Source organism: Haematobia irritans, chromosome 4 (genome assembly GCF_050003625.1).
Source record: "Haematobia irritans isolate KBUSLIRL chromosome 4, ASM5000362v1, whole genome shotgun sequence".
NCBI classification, from domain to species: Eukaryota; Metazoa; Arthropoda; class Insecta; order Diptera; family Muscidae; genus Haematobia; species Haematobia irritans.
The window spans coordinates 2541148-2561584 of record NC_134400.1 but is presented as its reverse complement, the minus strand read 5'-3'; the positions used below and the strand labels follow the sequence as shown (position 1 = coordinate 2561584).

The window sequence follows — 20437 nt, the reverse complement described above, 5'->3', positions numbered from 1 at the left end:
AAGCTGTTGACATTTCTGAGTGTTTCAAAGCTTCTCTAAGTGGTTTCACTGCAACGCCGTTCACACTCAGCTATAAAAAGGAGGTCCCTTGCCATTGCGCTTAACATAGAATCGGGCAGCACTCAGTGATAAGAGAGAAGTTTACCACTGTGGCATCACAATGGACTGAATAGTCTAAGTGAGTCTGACATATAGGGATGACGATTTCTTTCATTATGGAAGGCGTGATATTTATTGCAAATTTGCTCAATTAGTGTTTTTTTTTGGATTGGGTCGGAAGAATAAAACTTAAAATAGAGACTGAATATGTTAGTGGAGCTAACGGTACGAATAGACAAATGCTTTGCCTGGTTTGACCATATAAAAGCGATGTTATTTTACATTGAATTACATTTTCAATCTTATATAGATGTTCACTGTGATATTTAAAACCTGTAACCACATCGCAATGGAATATTTAAAAAATTCTAAATATTTTGGGTTATGGAGAATTATATAGTTGGAACATAATCTACCTGCAATCCCAAGTCCTTCTTCATATATTCTTCAAATGCGTTGCTATTGGTAGCCAGACTCAGTACATAGATCTTTAGTTTTTTTTTCTTGTCGCACATTATAAACTTCCACAGATTTATGTTTTTATTTTGTCTCAAAACTTTGTTATAGTTTTATTATCGAGAATTATCATGTAATTGGTAATATTATTATTAAATATAAATATTTATATTTCTGTGTGTGTGTTTGTTTTTTTTGTTTTCTGTTTGTTATTATTTAATGAGTATGAAGCTAATAATTAATAATGACTTACTTACTAAGCGATGTTTAATTGAAAAAATTATAATAGTATATAACAAAATATGTATAATAATAATAATAATCGTTTTATGTACTTTTTATTTAGCTTTGAATAAAAAATAAACTGAAATAAATAATTTATTTTTTTGTTTGTTTGTTTTCTTATACAAATTACAATAATAACGATTGGTAGAAAAAATCAAAAACAATTAGATAAGCAAGAACATAATATTATTATATCAATAATTTTTACAATTGTACAGTATTGCGCTAATTTGTATTGTTTCCTTTAATTGTTCTCTTTCTTTCGCTTGTTCTCTTAAGTTTGGTAGATCAAAAATTCGTTTATCATTGATCGGATCAATCAGACATCACTAATGATGGTGTGTGTGTGTGAACTTAAAATTGCTAACGTGTTTGCTCTCAAGAATTTTTGAAATAACAAAAACAAAAGGAAAAAAAGAAAAACAAATGAGGCAATAAATTCATATATAAAACTTTTCTTAATCGTTTTTTATTTTATTTGATTTTGTTGTTGTTGTTGGATTACTGTTTACTTAGAAAAAGGAAACTAAATAATTGGTTAAACTTAAACTATGAAGAACAAAAGCCTAATAAAAACTTTGTTTCTTTTAAAATCTATCCATAATAATAACTTATGCTGCAATAATTAGAATTTGTTGTTTGTTTTTGTTTTTTTTTTTTAATAATTAGTGTTTGTTTGCTTGTATGTACTTTTGTAATTTATAATATTAATTATGGATAATAATTATACTTAAATACATAAAGAGAAGTAAATAGAAGAAGAGGGGGGAGCTGGGTTTATTTTCTTTATTTTTTCTTCGGTTTTGTTTTGCTTTATTTTTCTTCATTCTCACAATTATAAGTAAAAGAGAATTTTTTTATTTATAAAAACTATTTAAATGACGAATATCATTATACATTTTCTTTCTTTTTTTATTTTAATTTTCTTATCTCAATTCAACATTATACATTGTTATCGAAATGTATTGTTGTTGTTGTTATATATCTCTTGTTGTGTTTTCTAATAAATAAATTAATAATAATGAAAACATGATCATTTCTTCTTAATGTGTTGTGGCTATATGTATGCGTGTATGTGTGTGTGACAAAATTTTTAAATTAATAATTTTCTCTTTTTTTTCTTCTTCTATGCAATCATGCCTGAATATTGCTTGTATTTTATTTTGTTTTCGTTTTTTAATATATTTTGTAATATTTTGTGTGATTTCTTTTTTCTTTCGTTTCGTTTATTTAAAAAAGCCAAAACATTTATGTTTTATGAGCCAATTACACTTGTATGAGATGATTATATTTTTTTTTTTTTGTATTAAAGCATTTATTGAATTTATTTGTTTTTATTGTATTCTTAAATACACAATCATGCACAAAGTACTCACAACATACAATATGATTTCGAAGAGAAGAACGACCGCTTAGAGAGGATGTTTCGTGTCGCTTGTAATCCCAATGAGTCCATTTCATTATTATTAGTTTATGCACCCTTTAGTTTTGTATTGTACACATATATATATAATATTAATTATGTTCAGTTTGTTTGTTTGCGTGTGTGTGTCCTAATTATAAATATGTATTTTAATTAATCATAGATTATGTTAGGTATTTTATCTCTTATTATTTTTTTTTTACAATTATACAAATATCAATAAGTTGCGCATGCTATTGCTAATTTTTTCGTTTTCCTTTCTTATTTTTCATCCTTTTTCTTTCTTTTATTGTTTATTCCTATGTAGTTTGTTTTCTTTGTTTTACTCATTCTTCTCCACGTTTTGAACAATAATTGTTAGTGCAATATTACATCAATCAGTTACCCAGTTAGCGAAATGTGAAGAAGAAGGGACAACTAATTTTTTTAACGTATTAATACGACATATCATCAGCAATGTTCGATATGAATTTAACAAATAAACATAATTCATAAATGTCTACAAAATAAACAGTGAACTATCTGGCTTTAGTAAAACAAATAAGGAAAGTACGCAAGTACTGGATTGGAGCCAAGCCAAGAAATTTGATTTCACAAATCAGAAAACAGCTTAAGCCACCATTCGAAGTCCTCTAAACAATATTATTTGAATTGGAATCGCCAAGCATTCGATTTGCCCATATGATATGATATTTTCCTTGGGAAAATAGAATTTAACAAGTGTTATTGCAAATTAAAAAAAAAAAAAAAAAAAAACAATTTATTTTAGGTGTATTCCCTTGAAGGGGAGCTGGGGGTTTGTTTCAACGCATAAGAAAACAAAGTTCAAAAAAACAAATTTTTTTTTAGGGATTTTTGGCGATTCCAATTTGATGAGATTGATTTGTGAGTATGTGAAATTATAATTATTTATTTACATCAGTCGCAGAACGTCTTCGATTGGCTGCTGCTTGTTGCTGCTGTTTAGCTACAATCGCGGTAATGGCACGTTGTGTTAAATTACTACCCGGTCTTGCCGATATTTGTATATGCTGCTGTTGTTGTTGCTGCCCTTGTTGTGTTGTAGTCTGTTGCATTGAGGCTTGTTGAGCTGCTTGTCCTATAATTAAGGTTTGTGTCTGGTGTTGTTGTTGTTGTTGGGACTGTTGGACTTGTGTTGGCTGATTGCTGGCTGCTATTTGATTCAGAATGCGTTGATGTTGCTGATGTTGTTGCTGCTGTTGTTGTTGCTGCTGTTGACTTTGCTGTTGTTGGGCGGCAGAGGTTTTTATGGTTTTCAATTGCAACTTTTGTGTTGACATTACAATGGGCGTGGCAGTTAAATTAGCTGATGAGGTAATATTTGTATTAGAAGTGGCTATAAAACCGAAAATTCATATTAAAAACAAAAACAAAAAGTTCAAATTAAAATCAAATAAAAAGTTGTATATTATACATTGACTTGTACCCCACCCCATCACTGCTTTAGTCAAAATCATATTTATATTTTATTTCTATAGAAAATTTTTTTCTTTGACATTTTTCTTAAAATTTTATTTCTATAGAAAATTTTCTTAAAATTTTATTTCTATAGAAAATTTTCTCAAAATTTTATTTCTAAAGAAAATTTTGTCAAAATTTTATTTCTATAGAAAATTTTGTCAAAATTTTATTTCTATAGAAAATTTTGTCAAAATTTTATTTCTATAGAAAATTTTGTCAAAATTTTATTTCTATAGAAAATTTTGTCAAAATTTTATTTCTATAAAAAATGTTATCAAAATTTTATTTCTATAGAAAATGTTGTCAAAATTTTATTTCTATAGAAAATATTGTCAAAAATTTATTTCTATAGAAAATTTGTCAACATTTCTATAGAAAATTTTGTCAACATTTTAATGCTATAGAAAATTTTGTCAAAATTTTAATGCTATAGAAATGTTATTTCTATAGAAAATTTTGCCAAATTTTATTTCTATAAAAAATTTTTTAACATTTTATTGCTATAGAATATTGTGCCAAAATTTTATTTATATAGAAAATGTTGTCCGGATTTTGTTGCTATAGAAAAATGTGTTAAAATGTTATTTATATAGAACATTTTCTCAAAATTTTATTTCTATAGACAATTTTTTCAAAATTTTAATTCTTTAGAAAATTTTGTCAAAATTTTATTGTTATAAAAAATTTTGTCAAAATTTTATTTCTTTAAAAAATTTTGACAAAATTTTATTTCTATAGAAAATTTTGTCAAAATTTTATTTCTATAGAAAATTTTGTGAAAATTTTATTTCAAATTTTTATTCTATAGAAAATTGTGTTAAAATGTTATTTCTAACGAATGTCAAAAATTTATTTCTGTAGAAAATGTTGGCAAAAATTTATTTCTGTAGAAAATGTGTGAAGTACCCCTTAGTTGGGGAATATGTTGCAAAATCTACCAAAACATCAAGAATTCTACCAATCTACCAAACAGTAAAAAATCTACCATTTTTGGTAGAATTCTACCTGGCAAGCCCATTATTGTTTAGGTTCACATGGACTATTCACTCCATTGTGATAACACCACAAGTGGTGAACTTCTCTCTTATCAATGAGTGCTGAGCGATTCTATGGTTAGCTCAAAGGTAATTATTTAGTATGGCAAATCCAGCCAGAGTTACTCATCAAAAAAGCCTCCTAAACGATATGTTGTCCAAAACTAATCGACTTGTCCAAACTTGACTTTCAGAACCGTGAAAAATTCAAAAATAAAGAGACAAACAGACGATTTTGACAAGAAATATAGAAATTACATTTGATAAAAAGTACATTTTTGAATCCCTTATCGGCGTTTCATTATTTTCCAATTATTAAACAAGATATTCGACTTTGATTTCATGATTGGTGTAGATTTTAGTGTAGATATAAACATTTTTTTTAATTCAACAAATCAATCACACCCATAACAGAAACGTTTTTTTAAGAGAAAATAAAAAAATAAAACTAAACAAAAATGTATAATTACCATTGATTGGATTAGCAGCTGCTATTTTTAATGTTGAACCTCCAATTTGCCGTTGAGTTATTATCTGACGATTGCCAGTTAACTGTTTCGTGCCCATAACTTGAATATTTCGTCCGCCCTGTTGTATTGTGCCAACCAACTGTATAGCTTGGTTTCCCTGATTTCCTGCACCTGTACTACTAACCGTTATAGTAGCCTGTTGTGGTTGATGGCTGGAACCTTGTTGTTGTGTTTGCGGCTGTTGTTGTACTATAATACTACCACCACCGGCGTTAGATGTTGTCACTCCAGAAACCGTACTAGTTGTTCGTAGCGCAGATGGATTCAATTTCTGTACACCGGCTCCTACCAATTGGGCTGTAATAAAAGGGGAATTTTGCGGGTTTTGGTTTTTGTTTGATTGAACGATTTTGGTAACATGATTGGTAAAAACTTTTGTTAGTTAATGTTGAAAAATGCCAGTTCCTAAAGTTATTCACACTACAAAGAAATTGGTGGCGTTGGAAATACTTATTGTTAGCAGAAGTTCCAAAATAAAGGGAAGCGTGCAAGATTTTATTCGTTTGTGGTATTTTAAACTAAACTAAATTTTGAAAATAGGGTTTGGTCAACACAAATAATGCATTAAATTTTTGTAAAGGAATGATGATGATTTAATTAATGGGAATGGCAAGATGTTTTTATGATGATTGCGAATACAATGACAAAGGTTAAGGATAAAAATCATTGCACAGATATGTGGATGGATTTTAAGGAAGAGGATCAGGAAAATAGGTTGGAACAAAGAATGTAAAAAAAAGAAAAAATTGTTACGTTTATTTTTGCATTTTGTGTCAATAACAGCGTTGGATTAAATAATTGAGTTCACAATGGATGGTGATTCCATTGTAAATAAAATGTATGCAGAGGGGGAAACAAAAAAGTATAGAAAAATAATAAATAATAATTTTATTATGTTTTTATTATAAAAATAAGTAAGTAGAGAAAAAAAACAAAGCATATTTCTGGGAAAGGTCTGAACTTTTGAAACGCAAAATATATTTCAAAATATTTTCAAAGCCATTCTTTACAACAAGGAGATATAAAATTAGTAGATTTTTTCAGAAACTGCTTTAGGAATTTAAGGTTGGGTATAATGCAAATAAATTTTTAAATCAATAAAATTTTTCATCCAACATACAGGTCTAGTGGCAGTACCACTGTGGTCAATTATGATGCCACAGAAAGTGAATTTCTCTCTTATCATTGAGTGTTGTAACATTCTATTTTTAGCTCAATGACAAGGGAGCGGCATTGAAGTTTGTAAATTGAAATGTGTAAATAATTTTGTCAATTCCATTGAAATGTCTCCTTTAAACAATTTGAAATCATTAGTTCGAAGTTTTGGACGAAAAAAAATGAATAAATTAATCTTTTATTTGCATTATACCTGGCTATAAAAGCCCAAAGCAATTCCTGATATATATAGGTCGAATACAATATAAAAAATTAGGGTATTAAGATATTATCTGGATATCGTTTTTGGAAAATACTCCTGTCATGATTTTATTATTTCAGTTATTAGCTAAAATTCTTTGCTTCTATTGACAGTGGCGACGGGATTTTTGTTAAATATTTGCCCGTATCGTTAGGTCTTAACTGTCAGCTAAGAGACAATACATAGAAGATATTTTCGTTCCGGGCTTATTTTTATAAGGAAGGGCGATATTTAACCCAAAGGATTTGTATTCTGAGCATTTCTAAAAATATTTCTTTTTGTGTGAATATATGGAGCAGATACTTATCAAAAGGTTTATCCCAGTCAACAAATGTATATTAAAATTATTGGAGAAAATTTCGAGGTATATTTTTTATGGGTGTAATTGAAGTTTCATTTTTTTACGTATGCTAATTTATATTTAGTTTTTTGTTTTTTTGCATTTCGGTATTTCATCTAATTCCCTCTGATTCGCTCGTCTATGAGAATAAATAATTTAGGACAACACATCTTTTTAACAAACTTACCAATGGGCAATGTTAACATTGTTGTTGTGCCTGTATTTCCAGAATTACCGCCTGTATTATTGCCACTTCCAGAGTTAGTTGTATTGCAGACTACACCACCAGCACCACCAGCATTATTTGTCAGGACAACAGTTTGTGTGCCCCCTGAGGCTGTGGCCACAGTGCCAGTTTGTAAATTAACAATTGTTCCTGGTGCTGTGGAGCCATGTTGCTGGTGTATTTGTTGCGGTTGCAATGTTATTGTATGTTGCGATGCCGTTTGTTGTTGCTGTTGATTTCCGGAAGAGCTAACTGGTACGGATACTAGTAGACTCCTCTGTTGAGGGTGGGATTGTTGTTGACTAGTGTTGGTATTTTGAGATGCTACAACAGCACTGCTGTTGCTTCCGGATTGATTGACAGCAGAATTTACACTGGTAGCCACAACCGATACGGCATTATTCGATTGAGCGGTTTGTTGTACGGCTTGAATGCTTCCACCGCTCAGTTGTAGAGATATGGGCTGGTTGAAGCCCGGTATCTGAACTTGTACATTTTGCAGTCCAGCAAAATTTGCCATTGCTCCTTGCAGGGTTGAGAAATTTATACCTTGTAAATTGAGAGTGGTTGTTTGGGTTTGCTGTTGATTTTGCTGCTGTGGCGGAGGCTGTTGTGTGGGGGTCGGTGGCGGAAGATGAGGTGATGGCGAAGGCTGTGGATGTGGACTAGACATTGGCGAATGTATTGAAGAGTTGGCGGGGGATTGTACTAGAGTTTTTGTTATATACTGTTGTTGTGGCGTCGTCGGAGGTGCATGTTGCTGCTGCTGTGGCGACATATTCGGTAACGCAGCACCTGTCGTCACTCCTCCGCTATTGAGCCTTTCAAGAAGACTTTGATTTTGGTTCTGTGAAGATTGTGAATGATCAGAACCTGATGGTGATGGCGAGGCATTTGCCAACAAGGCATTTAAATTGGAGGCATTGCTATTGGAATTGCCACCACCACCACTAGTAGTCGCCTGAGGTACAGCGAAACCGCTTGCATTTGATGCATTCGAATCCGAACCAGGCGAAGGGGCTGCCATACCCACTACTATAGCATTTGGAGGGCCTTGAGAAACATTGTTCAGCGAATCCCTGCGTAATGCATTGGCCAAGACACGCTGTTGCTGTATGCCACTATTGAGTATTTTTATACTTCCTCCGCTTCCACTGGACCCACTGCCGCTGACAGTACTTAAAGTATATCCTCCAAAATTCGTACTATTGGTCATGATGGCTGGTGGTGAAGCCAGTTGGGAGGCTAACGCCGACATAGATACTCTAACTGTGGTCTGCTGTTGCTGTTGTTGTTGTTGCTGAGTCTGTACATGATCCGAATGTAATTGCTGGTTCTGCTGTTGCTGTTGATGGTGGTGATGATGTTGATTGGTGGGCTGATTGAGATTCACCGCTATCAAATTGCCAGCAGCATTTGTACGAAATGTTGCTGTGCCACCAGCAACTCCTGGTCCACCGCTACTCACAATATTAATTTTTCTTCCGGGATTTAAAAGGTTCTGCAAAACTTCATTTTGTTTACGCTGCGTTTGATTTGGCACTGTTGGGGGAGGTGGAGGAGCTGCTGCTTGTACATAATTTTCCGTTGTTACTACCGTCGTTGTCTGCTGATGCTGAGGTTGCTGTTGCTGTGTTTGTTGCTGTGCAGGTTGTCCACTAGTTGTTGTAAATGTTCCACTGGCAACAGGAGTACTGGTCATAGCGGCGGGTGCGCTATTTAGTAAACTCAATATGGAAGCATTGCTAGAACTTTTTAGTGTGGTTGTGGTGGTGGAAGTATTTGTGTTAGATGCTACAAAAAGAAAGTCAAAGAACATAGAATTAAAGACACAGGATATATGAAATTAAGTTCACAAAAACAATTGCATTAGAAATCGACCGACAATTGCATTAGAAACATCAATCGATTTCGACAAATTCCAATCTCTTTCACATCAAATAGGCTATCCGACTTATGGAACGGATTGACAAAATGTTCAGGTTAATCTTGGCCATCTTTGACTTCTGAGACATCTTTCTTTTTTTATGATTATTTTGGGGCAAATCTATAGCGAATATAAGATCTTAACTTACTGTTTTGATGTTGCTGCTGCTGTTGTTGCTGTTGTTGTTGTTGCTGCCATTGGTTTGCACTATTCATAATGCTCGTTACAATTGCATTAATAGCTGGATTAGCATGGAGAGTAGTGGTAGTATTTGCAGTTCCCGAATTAGGAGTATTAGTTGAACTATTGGCAGTGTTTTGTTGTTTATGTAATATCTGCTGATGTTGTTGCTGATTGGTGGCAGTCACGATGGGAGCCGCTTTCAATTGAGCTTGCTGCAATAATAATGGCGAAAAAGGATGATACAAATGTAAGAACAAGCCAACTTTTTATGAAAACAAAAATATCCAAGTATTAAGGGTATCTGATCACATTTCGCCAATATGGTATTTGACAAAAAAGGAGAGTCAGACATTTTCCAATGAGCACTTTCAGAATTGATTTTATCGGATCACCTAACTAACTTGATGCAGTAAATCCAAAATATGACCTAATTATGGAGGAAGGATGTTCTTCACGTTAAATGATTCACAGCAAATAGAAGGGACAACAAAATTGTAGCTACACCATCCTTCAAATTTTCATTTAAGCATCTAAATGTAGGTTTCTTCCATAGTTTGTTTGATCCCCTAATCACATTACCCAATTGGTAGTGTAAGTCTACTTACCAGTATTGGTACATTGGAACTAAGTTGAGTTCGAAGAGCCGAATTTCCGCCAGACGTCAGTGAATTCAGTTGTGTCGTTGTAATCACTTGGGTCTTTTGTTGCGTTTGCTGTTGCTGCTGCTGTTGTTGTTGCTGGTGCGAAGGAGGATTTGCCGGTTGTATTGTTATACCAGCATGTTGAAGCGTTTGATGCGCAGTAGCTTGGTGATGAACCGTCTGCGTATTGGATGCCGGATGTTGTTGCACCAATACCAAAGATCCTCCATTACTTAAGCTCAACTGATGTGTGGTGGTCACAGGTACACTATTTCCGCCAGTGGACCCACTTCCCTGAGCGGATATTCCCGCTGGTACAGCAGAAGTGATCTGTTGCAATTGCACATGATGAGGACCACCACCACCAGCATTGGTGATGGTGTTTGTACCAGCATTATTGCCAGAACTGGAGGCAGTGAGGGTGGCATGTTGCAATTGTACGGTAGCACCATTGGCATCAATAAATTGTGTGGTAGCAACTTGTTGGTGTCTTAAGACGTGAGTTACCGCTGCCGCATTATTATTTTCAGTCACATTTACAATGTTAATGTTTTTCGTAACGTGTTGTTGTTGTTGCTGCTGCACTGGCTGCACCGTGGCTGGTATAATGTGTTGTTGTGCAGCCTGTTGACTAGTGGATGGCATTAACGAAGAAGACTGTGATCTTTGTGGCAAATTATTCTACGACAGAGAAGATGAGAATCAAATGAAATTTATGGTATTGAAATATGTACCATGAACCTAGTAATCATACGAACTTTTTTTAATTCAATTACGAAATTAATTGATCCAATTAATTTGTAATTGAAATACCTTCAATCACAGAAACTATCATTTCAATTAAATATGTAATTGGTTAAACAAAGTTTAATTGAAACAAAAAACAATCACAAAAATTAATAGTATCAATTAATTTTTTAATTAATACTCAATCATTTCTGTGATTTAAGACATTTCAATTAAAAATTAATTGGATCAATTAATTTCGTGATTGAAGAAAAAAAATATTTTTTGTGTGTACTATTTCTGTTCTGGTTTACGTACTCGCAAAATGCTAAATTTTGTATCTCCAAAAACCCATAAACTATGTGATAATTTGCTTTAAACATTTTGTTTTAAATGGTTTCCAATGCCTTAAAATTCCAAGCTATAAGTCTTTGTACTTTTAATTACATGGAGGGGCGAAAATTTTCCCAATTAAAAATTTATTTGAATTCTAACAATTTTTTATTTAAAAATGTAATTGGATTGAAAAAAAAAATAAATCACACAATAGTATCAATTAAATTTTTAACCCACTAATGTCCAATACCGCCTTTAGGCGGGCTTCATTAAATCAGGAAGCTTTTAGTAAAACACACCTTAAGACAACAAAAGTGCGTAAAATAAAAAGAAAACTTAGTTAAAACTGTTCATGAGACTTGGCTTTGCAGCATGTACTGAATTTTACCATAGCATGTACTGAATTTTACCATTGTTTAGTTTTCTTGCTTTTGTATCGTTAACATTGAATATTTAATCAGCTGGCAAAAAAATTGGGGCATTAGAGGGTTAATTGGATCAATTAATTTTTTAATTGATATTGATGATTGATTGAAATGATAGTTATTTCTGTGATTGAAAACATTTCAGTTAAAAATTAATTGGATTAATTAATTTCGCGATTGAAGACAAAAAATATGTTTTTTTTCTGTGTATAATAAATATGGCAGTAAAAAAATGCAAGATCGGATCTTTACGATAGTTGAACTTACTTGCTGTAATAACAATTGTTGTTGCAATATAAGCTGTTGCTGGATTTGAGCAGCATTAGCAGGCATTAACGTTGCTGATCTTTGAGGCAATGCATTATTCAAGGTATTCTGAGGAGAGAAAATAGCAAAATAGAAAAATTTCTTCAATATAATGAATTAAAATAAGATTTTTAAAAGCTTTTTTTTAGATAAATTCTTGTGTGAATATTGAAACAATTATAATTTGACTATCCTAACATATCATATATTCCATTCCACTATCCTACCTTAACCCACAGCTAGAATTTTTTTGTGAGCTTTACATTAACTTCCGAATTAAAAGTAGCCATTGCAAAGGCTACTTTTATGTCCAACCTCCTGGGAGGACACTGGTAGTTAGACGAGTCAATGCACTAATATATGTGTAGAAACTTTTTGAATATGTGACCTTCCATTGAGTAGCAAAAATAGTGATATGTATTGTGGAATATGATACTATTGCTATTAAAAGAAATATCCACCTTCTGTTGAAACCGAGGTTGGTTTGGAAACTGACTATACAAATTCTGTCCATATTTTCCAAAATGTTCAGTTTAATAAAATTTTTATGTTGAGTTCCATCTCTTTAAGCGTGATAGTAATACACAATCTGATATTTAAGCATTGTTCGAATTGCTAGATTTCTGAACAATTCAAAGCATAGTTTTGATAGCTCTTTCATCGGAGTTCTGATTTACCAATTCGCAAAAACAAAAATTGTATATTAAATTATTGAGTTGATTATAGCTCTTTGCGGTTTCAATTTGGAGGAGAAGGTCTTGCGAATTGAAAATGCGTATTTTTTCAATGCTAAAATAATCTTCACCATCGATGGGATTACTATCGATTTTGAACTCAATGGGCAAAATGTATTTAATACATAAGTATTGAAGATATCGACAATTTTATTATTCTTCAATTTTTTTTTTAATTTTCTCATAGAAATTAACTGGAACGACGTTGTGTCAAGAATTAAAATTAAAATTTAGGATATTAAATATGTAGAGGTTTAATTATATAGAATATTTTCTAATCACACTTACTTGTTGTATTTGAGCTGATGCTTTCTGTAATTGTAATTGTTGTTGTTGTTGTAATAATAATGCCTGCCTCTGTTCGGGTGTTATACCCGTATGTGTCACTTTTGGCACATGACCCGGAACCAAATGTGTTATTTTCACCGCTTTGCGGCCTTCTTCGGTAAATATTTCAGTAAATTGTTGAATATAACGATTAGCATGTACTCGTGTGCCCAACGGGAAACGGCATGATTCACCATTTTTGATGCCCTCTCTATAATCACGATCCACATACAACTCGCCCAGGTACTCTGAATTAGATGGCCTTTGAAATATTGATAATTTTATGTGATAGACCACACGACGACCCTCATTATCGTCACGTTCGGTTTCCAATATATACTCCTCTATTAGCTGTGGCTGACAGTCGGTGGTCTCTCGCGGCCGCTCATTTGTTTTGGCGTACTTATCAATGTTCATCATTTGATCGGGTACTTTCAGGTTAAGAGGATAGTCGAGCCGCGGCGGTCGTATGGTGCGCAAAACGTCCTTTGGCCTTTTCGGAACCTTCGAACCAAACGATGTCAACATGGTGGCGCTAACCAAAGGATTTCCACTTGCCGTAGTCGGTGTTGCGTTAGACGAACTTAGACCCGATCTAGGGCGTGATCTTAATCTAGTGAGATAGTCGCATAACTCCAAGCCGTAATGATGAGTGAACTGATCTAATTTTCTCTTGCGGTTTATTGAAATTTGTGTATACTTTTTCATTTGACGCCTCATTTCGTGAGTGTTGAACATTTGTCGCTCATGCTGGGAGTTTATAGCAAGCCGTCCTATATTGGGATCGGGATCCAAGCAGAGGGGTTCCGCCGTGGCAAGTACCAGCTGACTCTCAAGGGCTATCTTATCTTCGGGAACGCAAACGGAGGTGGTTTGATTTAGCGTTGTCGCAACGTGCTGGATATCAGCGAATAATGTTGCATTGGTGGGTCGTAACAGAACGTGCCTCGTATCACAGATATTTGTTGAGGTGGCGAAGGTTTGTCGAAAATCTCGTATTTGTGCCACCACACAACCGGCATAGAAAACATTAGGCTTGGCATAGATGCGTGGTATACCTGTACTATCTTCCTGTGGAGCTTGAAGGGTGATTGTATTAGCAGCCAACATATCCATCAAAAAGTCGGGAATAATTTCACGATCGATGCATTGCAGCAATTGGTCATTTTCGTAGGGCCAACGTAGAACTTCAACCAAGGAGTATTCAATGGAAGCGCCGGAGGCAGCAGAGTCAACACCCAGGACTTCACCAGATGGCGACATATGATCATGTGGCCGTTTTAAATCTGGAGGCACAGCCGATGGATGGAGTTTAGAGCTTCCTAAATGAGAACTGTTGCTACCACTAACCGAACAACTGCTATTGACAATGACGTTCGTATTTCGACTAGACACACTTTTCAAGGAAGTAGATGATGAATATTCATTCGATACACCAATAACACCACCTTCGCCATCGTTCGATAATACTTGACGGTCATCATAATGCAAAGCCAATGCATATCCCTTATTTCCAGGATATAGATTAACGACAATAGTATTAATTTTCTCACATTCGACGACTCGTTCCAAGACAAATGATCGCGTTCGCTGTTTCAGCTAAAATAGAATAATTACACGCACATATACATACGGGAAACATTAGAGCAACTGTCTACTGTAATGTTTTCACAATATGGATAAACATAATATCCTACGTTTCGAAACGATACAAATAAAATACAAATAAATAAAATCAAATAAATTTTTTTCAAATTTATATTCCGTAAAAAGTTGGCAGATTCACTGTTTGGCCTTATTATGAAAAATAGGATATCATGTTTCTACAGACTATCTGTACTGAGAATAGGCGGTTTTTAGAAATATATAACGCTTACCCCTGTTTCGGCAAATAAACTCAAGTCATTGGCTAACAATTGAAAATAATGATCCTTAATGCGCTCATGAATATTAAAGAATTTATGTGTAGACGCTGTTGTTGTTGTATTTTGTGACGAAGATTCTCTCTTGGAGCCACTTGCTGAGGAATTTGTGGACGAGGAGCTACTGGTGCCAACACCAGTCTGTGAAGAACCTGAGCTATTGGAAGTCGATGTTGATCGTGGTAATGACGGCGAATGTGAGCTTTTTGTATAAGAGTCTTTAATTTTTTGCCTTTTACTTGGCGATGAGGTAGGCGATGCTGTTGCCCCAGACGCGGATGCTGCTGCTGATGATGATCCCAACAAGTGAGAGTTGTGGGTAAGGTGATTGTGAGAATGATGATGGTGGTGAGCTGGTGGATGATGATTCGATGACAAGGACGATGAATTTGAGGAAGAAGGACGTTTTTCAGCCTTTTTGTTATTGTTATGATTGCTGCTATTGTTATTATTGACGGATTGCGTAGACGAATTTACACCCGGTGGTGTAGACAATAGTAAATCTGGAACTACGGGTGATGGTGAGGTAATCGAATTGAAATTCGAGAATGCTGTTGTTGCCGAAATTGACGGTGATGGAGCGGCCATTGGTATATGATGTATAGTGGAACTAGTGTGACTATTGTTGGTATTGGATATGGGGGCGCCATGACTCAGTAGTACTAAATTATCATAATTCATCGAAGAGCCCAATGTTTGGCCACTCGTAGCTACCGATGTTGTTGCAGAGGCTGTAGCCGAAGGAGCCAACAATTCGGCGGGAGGTTGATCAGAAGGTGTTGGCTCATCGTCGTCGTCATCATCAAATATGCATAGCGGAGGTTGACTGGGAATTTGTGAGATGTTACAATGCAATAGGCTGTTGTCTATCAGCGAGGATTTTGGTGGAAATGTAACGTTGAACGTAGCCGATGATGCCACCATAGAAGGGGGTGTGGGAGGCTGGGGTGGCGACATTTGTTGCGTTGTAGACAAAACATGCTGCAGTTGTTGATGTTGCAGCTGCACACCCCCCGTTGATGTCGTCGATGATGATGAAACAACATTTGCGCCATGCAACACACTTTGCAATTGCTGGTATTGTTGATATTTTAATTGTTGCTGCTGCGACGACGAAGACGGCGAGGGGATGTGGTGATAAATTATTTGTTGTTGTTGCTGTTGTGATTGCTGTTGTTGATGTTGCCTAAGTATAGCGGTTGTTGCTGCACTTGACGTACTCAAAGATACCGAATTCGCATTTGCCGAACTGGAGCCTTTAAGCTTTTTCAAAGTGTCATTAATAATGAACTGAAAGAAGGAAAACAAAGTTTTAATGAATAAAACATTACAAAATATGATATGTATATCAACTCATTCTACTTACATCAGCTTCTTGACATGATGAATCCAGACTTTGCATTGTGCCAGTGATGACTTTCGTTAGAAATCAATTTAGACATTGACATGGACTTGCCGTTTCACATCTACCTCTATTGGCATTAAGGAACTGTTTATACTTGTTGTCTTGTAGCTTTCATTTGGAAAACTCTTAGTTATACTTCCAAAGGACTTTGCGATAAGATCACCTAGGTTTTTGGCTAATTTCCGTAGATCTTCGCCTCTGTTTTGTCGTTTAGTTTTCAAGTTAATCGTCGTTCTTATTGCATGCCATTGAAAAACTTGTATTTGTTGTCTCGGAACACAAAAAAAAAACGACTAACTGATATATGTTACGTTGTAGGATCCAATATTGTTGCCACAATATACATTTAAGGAACAGCAGGAAGGGCCATAGATGAGAGTGGAAAAGCCCAGAAATTCTCAAGTGTTATTTTATACAAATTTTAATATAAATTACAATTGATATTAGTATATATTTTTGTTTTTGTTTGTTGGTTGTTGGTTGTGTGGTACGATATTGTTCCAGAGTTCTATTTTGCTTTTGTTGTTGTTGCTGCTGTTATGCTTACTGGCCGCAAAATTTAAAGTATTTTGTTTTTACATGGGACCAAGATTAACTTGCAGCAGCAGCAGCAACTAAAAATAATGCCGACTGAGCGGGAGGCTGGAGTTGATGGGCTTTCAAGAATGTGGTAATAAAATTTGGCTGCCTATTACAATTTTCTTTTGTTAAACTCTCGTCCGGAAAATGTCTGGCGGGCAGCATTCATCGACGTTTTCATAAAAAAATATGTCTTTCCAACGCATGCGACAAGTCTTTCTAGAATTCCTCTATTATATTTGTAATAATCTGGAAAGGAGAACGCACGTTTCAGTCATTAATAGTTCAAGATGTATTGCCAAAAAAAAAAAAAAAAAAAAAAAAAAAAAAACAGAGTAATAGGCATAGGAGCTATAACTCAGACTTGCAAATACCAAATCTGGTGAATTTATTTAATATCAAAGAGAAATGACTTATTCTATTTTTAGTTGAATGGTCTGTAGTTGAACTACCATGCCGAGATACACTGTAAGGAAGGTACGCACTATTTAAATCTATCCTAACTATAATTATTTTATAGATAGTTCTCTATTATTATTGGTCTTCTGTGTTCATATTACAAAATTATACAATGGTATAGGAGATCGATACAGCGAATCCATAGTTTGGTTTAAGGCATCTTTCAAAGATCAACTTGAACTTGATTTTCGATGTTGGGAGCGACCATGCATTATTAGAATTTGCTAAAACTGACTATCTAAAAATTACTCATAAACGAATGAAGATATTGCTTTTTTATACGGCAACAAGAGTTCATTTATTCATATAATAACCATCACGTTAATACTTTCTCATTTGCCGAAAATGAGAATCCGCGCTTCTAAACGGTGAAGTTGGAAAAACTAAAAAAAAACATATTTCTGTTTTATATTTGAGAAATAAACACACTCATAATTTAACTTCCCCAGAAGATGGTATATTAGGCGGCCCTTCAAGCCGTTATAGTATATTATCAAAATTGTCGGGATATAAGTATTAGTCGGTGGGAAGATATCAAAAAGACCTAATGAGGAACTAGTATTCCAAATGGATGTTTATCATCGTATAAACATCAATCAAGCACATTTCATCGACAAAGAACAGAGTAGATGGGATATGTGTTAAAAGTCGAAGATTAAGAATTAACTTACACTCACGGTTTTCTAACACTCAATTCCATGCCCACGAACAAACTCACGTGAAAGTACTTCGATCATCAGCGCGAGTGAATATTCAGCCAAGTAGACACCTCTAGTACACAACAATGGTTAAACATTGCGTAGTATGTTCCACGTTCATGCAAATTATTGTCATATTCTATTATGCAAATTTTTTGATTAATTTTATTCAGTAATCGAAAAAAATCCAAAAAGTTTTCTGTCCAATGTTGAATTGCTGCTAAAATCCCCAAAAATGGCTTTATTTACCAACTTCACAAAAAAAAAAAACATATCGTCTCTTAAGATCATCCCACAACAAGCGACAGCAATTAATGGAGTCTTTTGCTCTTCAATTTACACCATCCTCATTTGACAATACAAACAGAAACAACATTAGTTTCAAAAGCATAACTAGCACAAAAAGGGATATGGCTTTCTTTAATAATCCACAGCACAACAACAACAAAGAAGTTTTGCAATATTCCTAACTAATTGGTACCCATTGGGATAGTTGTTGATGTTGATTGAAATTCTTTAATCTCTTATTCAGTTAGGAAAAATTATTACGATAAAAATGCACAGACTGATCCTTAAGACCATGGTTTATACCATTAACATCAACTGATTGATTCTGTTGTTACACATTTATTCCCCTTCTGGTATGGGACTACAAACAACAACAACAGCACAACGACGACGAAACTATAAAGAAAATGCGACACCACAATTAACTTTTTCGATTCAAAGAACCGAGCACTAGATCACTCTATGCACACAGCGAGGATGTTACATCAACACTCTAGGATGCACTTCAGCAGGAATCATACAGATAACTGATTGTCAAACATAATCAAATCTAGTCTTCGAATGGTTTGGTTTTCCTTAAAAATAGTTTACCTTGTAAGACGACAGACACGACACGATGGACGCGGACACTTCTTGTTTGTTGCTTGTTCGATATGGGATATACAAATGTTCTCTTTATTATTGTCGCAATGTTTATAATGCTAATGTTGTATTCATTTATAACTATATATATATTTTTAATAATTCTACTTAAAGTTTTCTACCTTTCGTTTTTCATCTTATTATTAAACGAGTCCAATATGCTCTTACATTAAACTCTCACGCTCTCACTATTATACTCTCCCCCTTTCTAACGTCTTCTTAAAATTTGACATACTACAGCTGTTAGAGTATTGCCATTTGCACAAGAAACTGAATTGATTGGGAGCTAATAACATAATTAAACTATGCAAAAAAAAATGAGTTATTGAACAATGCAATTCTTAATTGAAATAAAAAATCGATAAACAATTAATGGCCTAATAATTGCAATCATATTTTGCACACACTCATACTACACTTTGCATCACATATTTTATTATTTGCCTCTGGTAACACTTGAAAGCGCGTTCTTCTTCTTTCTTTTGTGTTTGACATTTCATTCATGTTTCACATTGTGTCACTCATTTTTTTGTTTCTCTTTTCCACACTTTTTCAATCATTTGTTTAAATTGTTAGTTAAACAACAATATTTTGTTTTTATTTTACGTTTAGCACAACTTTTACTTCACTTCTCTCTTGCTAATGAGATGTTCATTGTCTTCTTCTTATCTTGTCGCCTTCTCTCTGCCTTTGATGTTTTATTTACCTTCCTTTTTCCTTTTTCTGCGTTAATTTTTTTTCTGTCAAATATTTTTTGACAGCAGAATGAAGTAGATGAAAAATGCAATATACATCAAAAATATGTGGTCCACTGAAACCACTTGATAGTCGGAACACGGATTTTAAGTTCTTTTGTATGTTGCGAAAATTTTTACTTGGAATTTTACTTTGAAATTTGTATTTCTGCTGCTTTCTTTCTTGCGAATTATTGTACACGGGATGATATACAAGCGACCGACGTTGCCAGTTTAGAATTTTTGTGCGAATATTAAGGCCACCATACATCGTCGCACATACATGTTGTCGCCGCTCATACATGTGATATGTTGGGACAACATAGCATCGACATGTCCTTGGCATTGCAAAATAAATAAATAAACCGATTGTTTGAGAAACCCAAACAAAATTATTTTTTTTTGAACTTCTTCATTGCATTGCAAATATACACTGATTTACTAAAACAAAAATATAGGATTATTTATTAGAACAAGAGATTTCTTGATAATAACTATTTAGGCATCGCTCCTTCGAATTGTGTTCTATTTCGTCTAATAATTTTCAATCGAACTCTTGTTAGCAGTATTAAATCAATTGCTATTAATGCTAAAGCAATTGCCATGAAGCGTTATTATCGACGGTTTGTCTTGGAATTTGTACCATATGCTATAGCCTGGTATACATATGTATCGACATTTCCCCAACTCTTAAAAATTCCGTAGTTTTCTAGCGAAAATTCCATAGATTTCATTGTCTATTATTAGTAATAAAAAATCCATGTTTTTAGTAGCGGATGTTTCGTAGGTAATTTGTTATAGACGTTCCTCGCA

At 34.0% G+C, this 20437-nt stretch overlaps 1 protein-coding gene across 5 annotated transcripts; it reads right to left on the bottom strand.

The window, feature by feature from the left end:
- Positions 1-860: 860 nt before the first annotated feature.
- Positions 861-19867, bottom strand: Spt20 (transcription factor Spt20 homolog). Of its 5 annotated transcripts, none has more exons than XM_075308604.1 (10): positions 19597-19861; positions 16186-17052; positions 14775-16109; positions 12859-14496; positions 11798-11905; positions 10008-10724; positions 9368-9614; positions 7254-9086; positions 5250-5606; positions 861-3590 (listed from the first exon to the last, which is right to left on the bottom strand). In XM_075308604.1, exons 2-10 carry the CDS (start codon positions 16219-16221, stop codon positions 3169-3171), a joined length of 6693 nt encoding a protein of 2230 aa, XP_075164719.1. In that variant the 5' UTR covers positions 16222-17052; positions 19597-19861; the 3' UTR covers positions 861-3168. The 5 variants fall into 5 exon arrangements, with proteins under 5 accessions (XP_075164719.1, XP_075164716.1, XP_075164718.1 ...); XM_075308601.1 differs by having other exon boundaries at positions 861-3620; positions 19597-19859; XM_075308603.1 differs by lacking the exon at positions 19597-19861 and adding an exon at positions 19013-19092 and having other exon boundaries at positions 861-3620.
- Between the last annotated feature and the right edge of the window lie 570 nt (positions 19868-20437).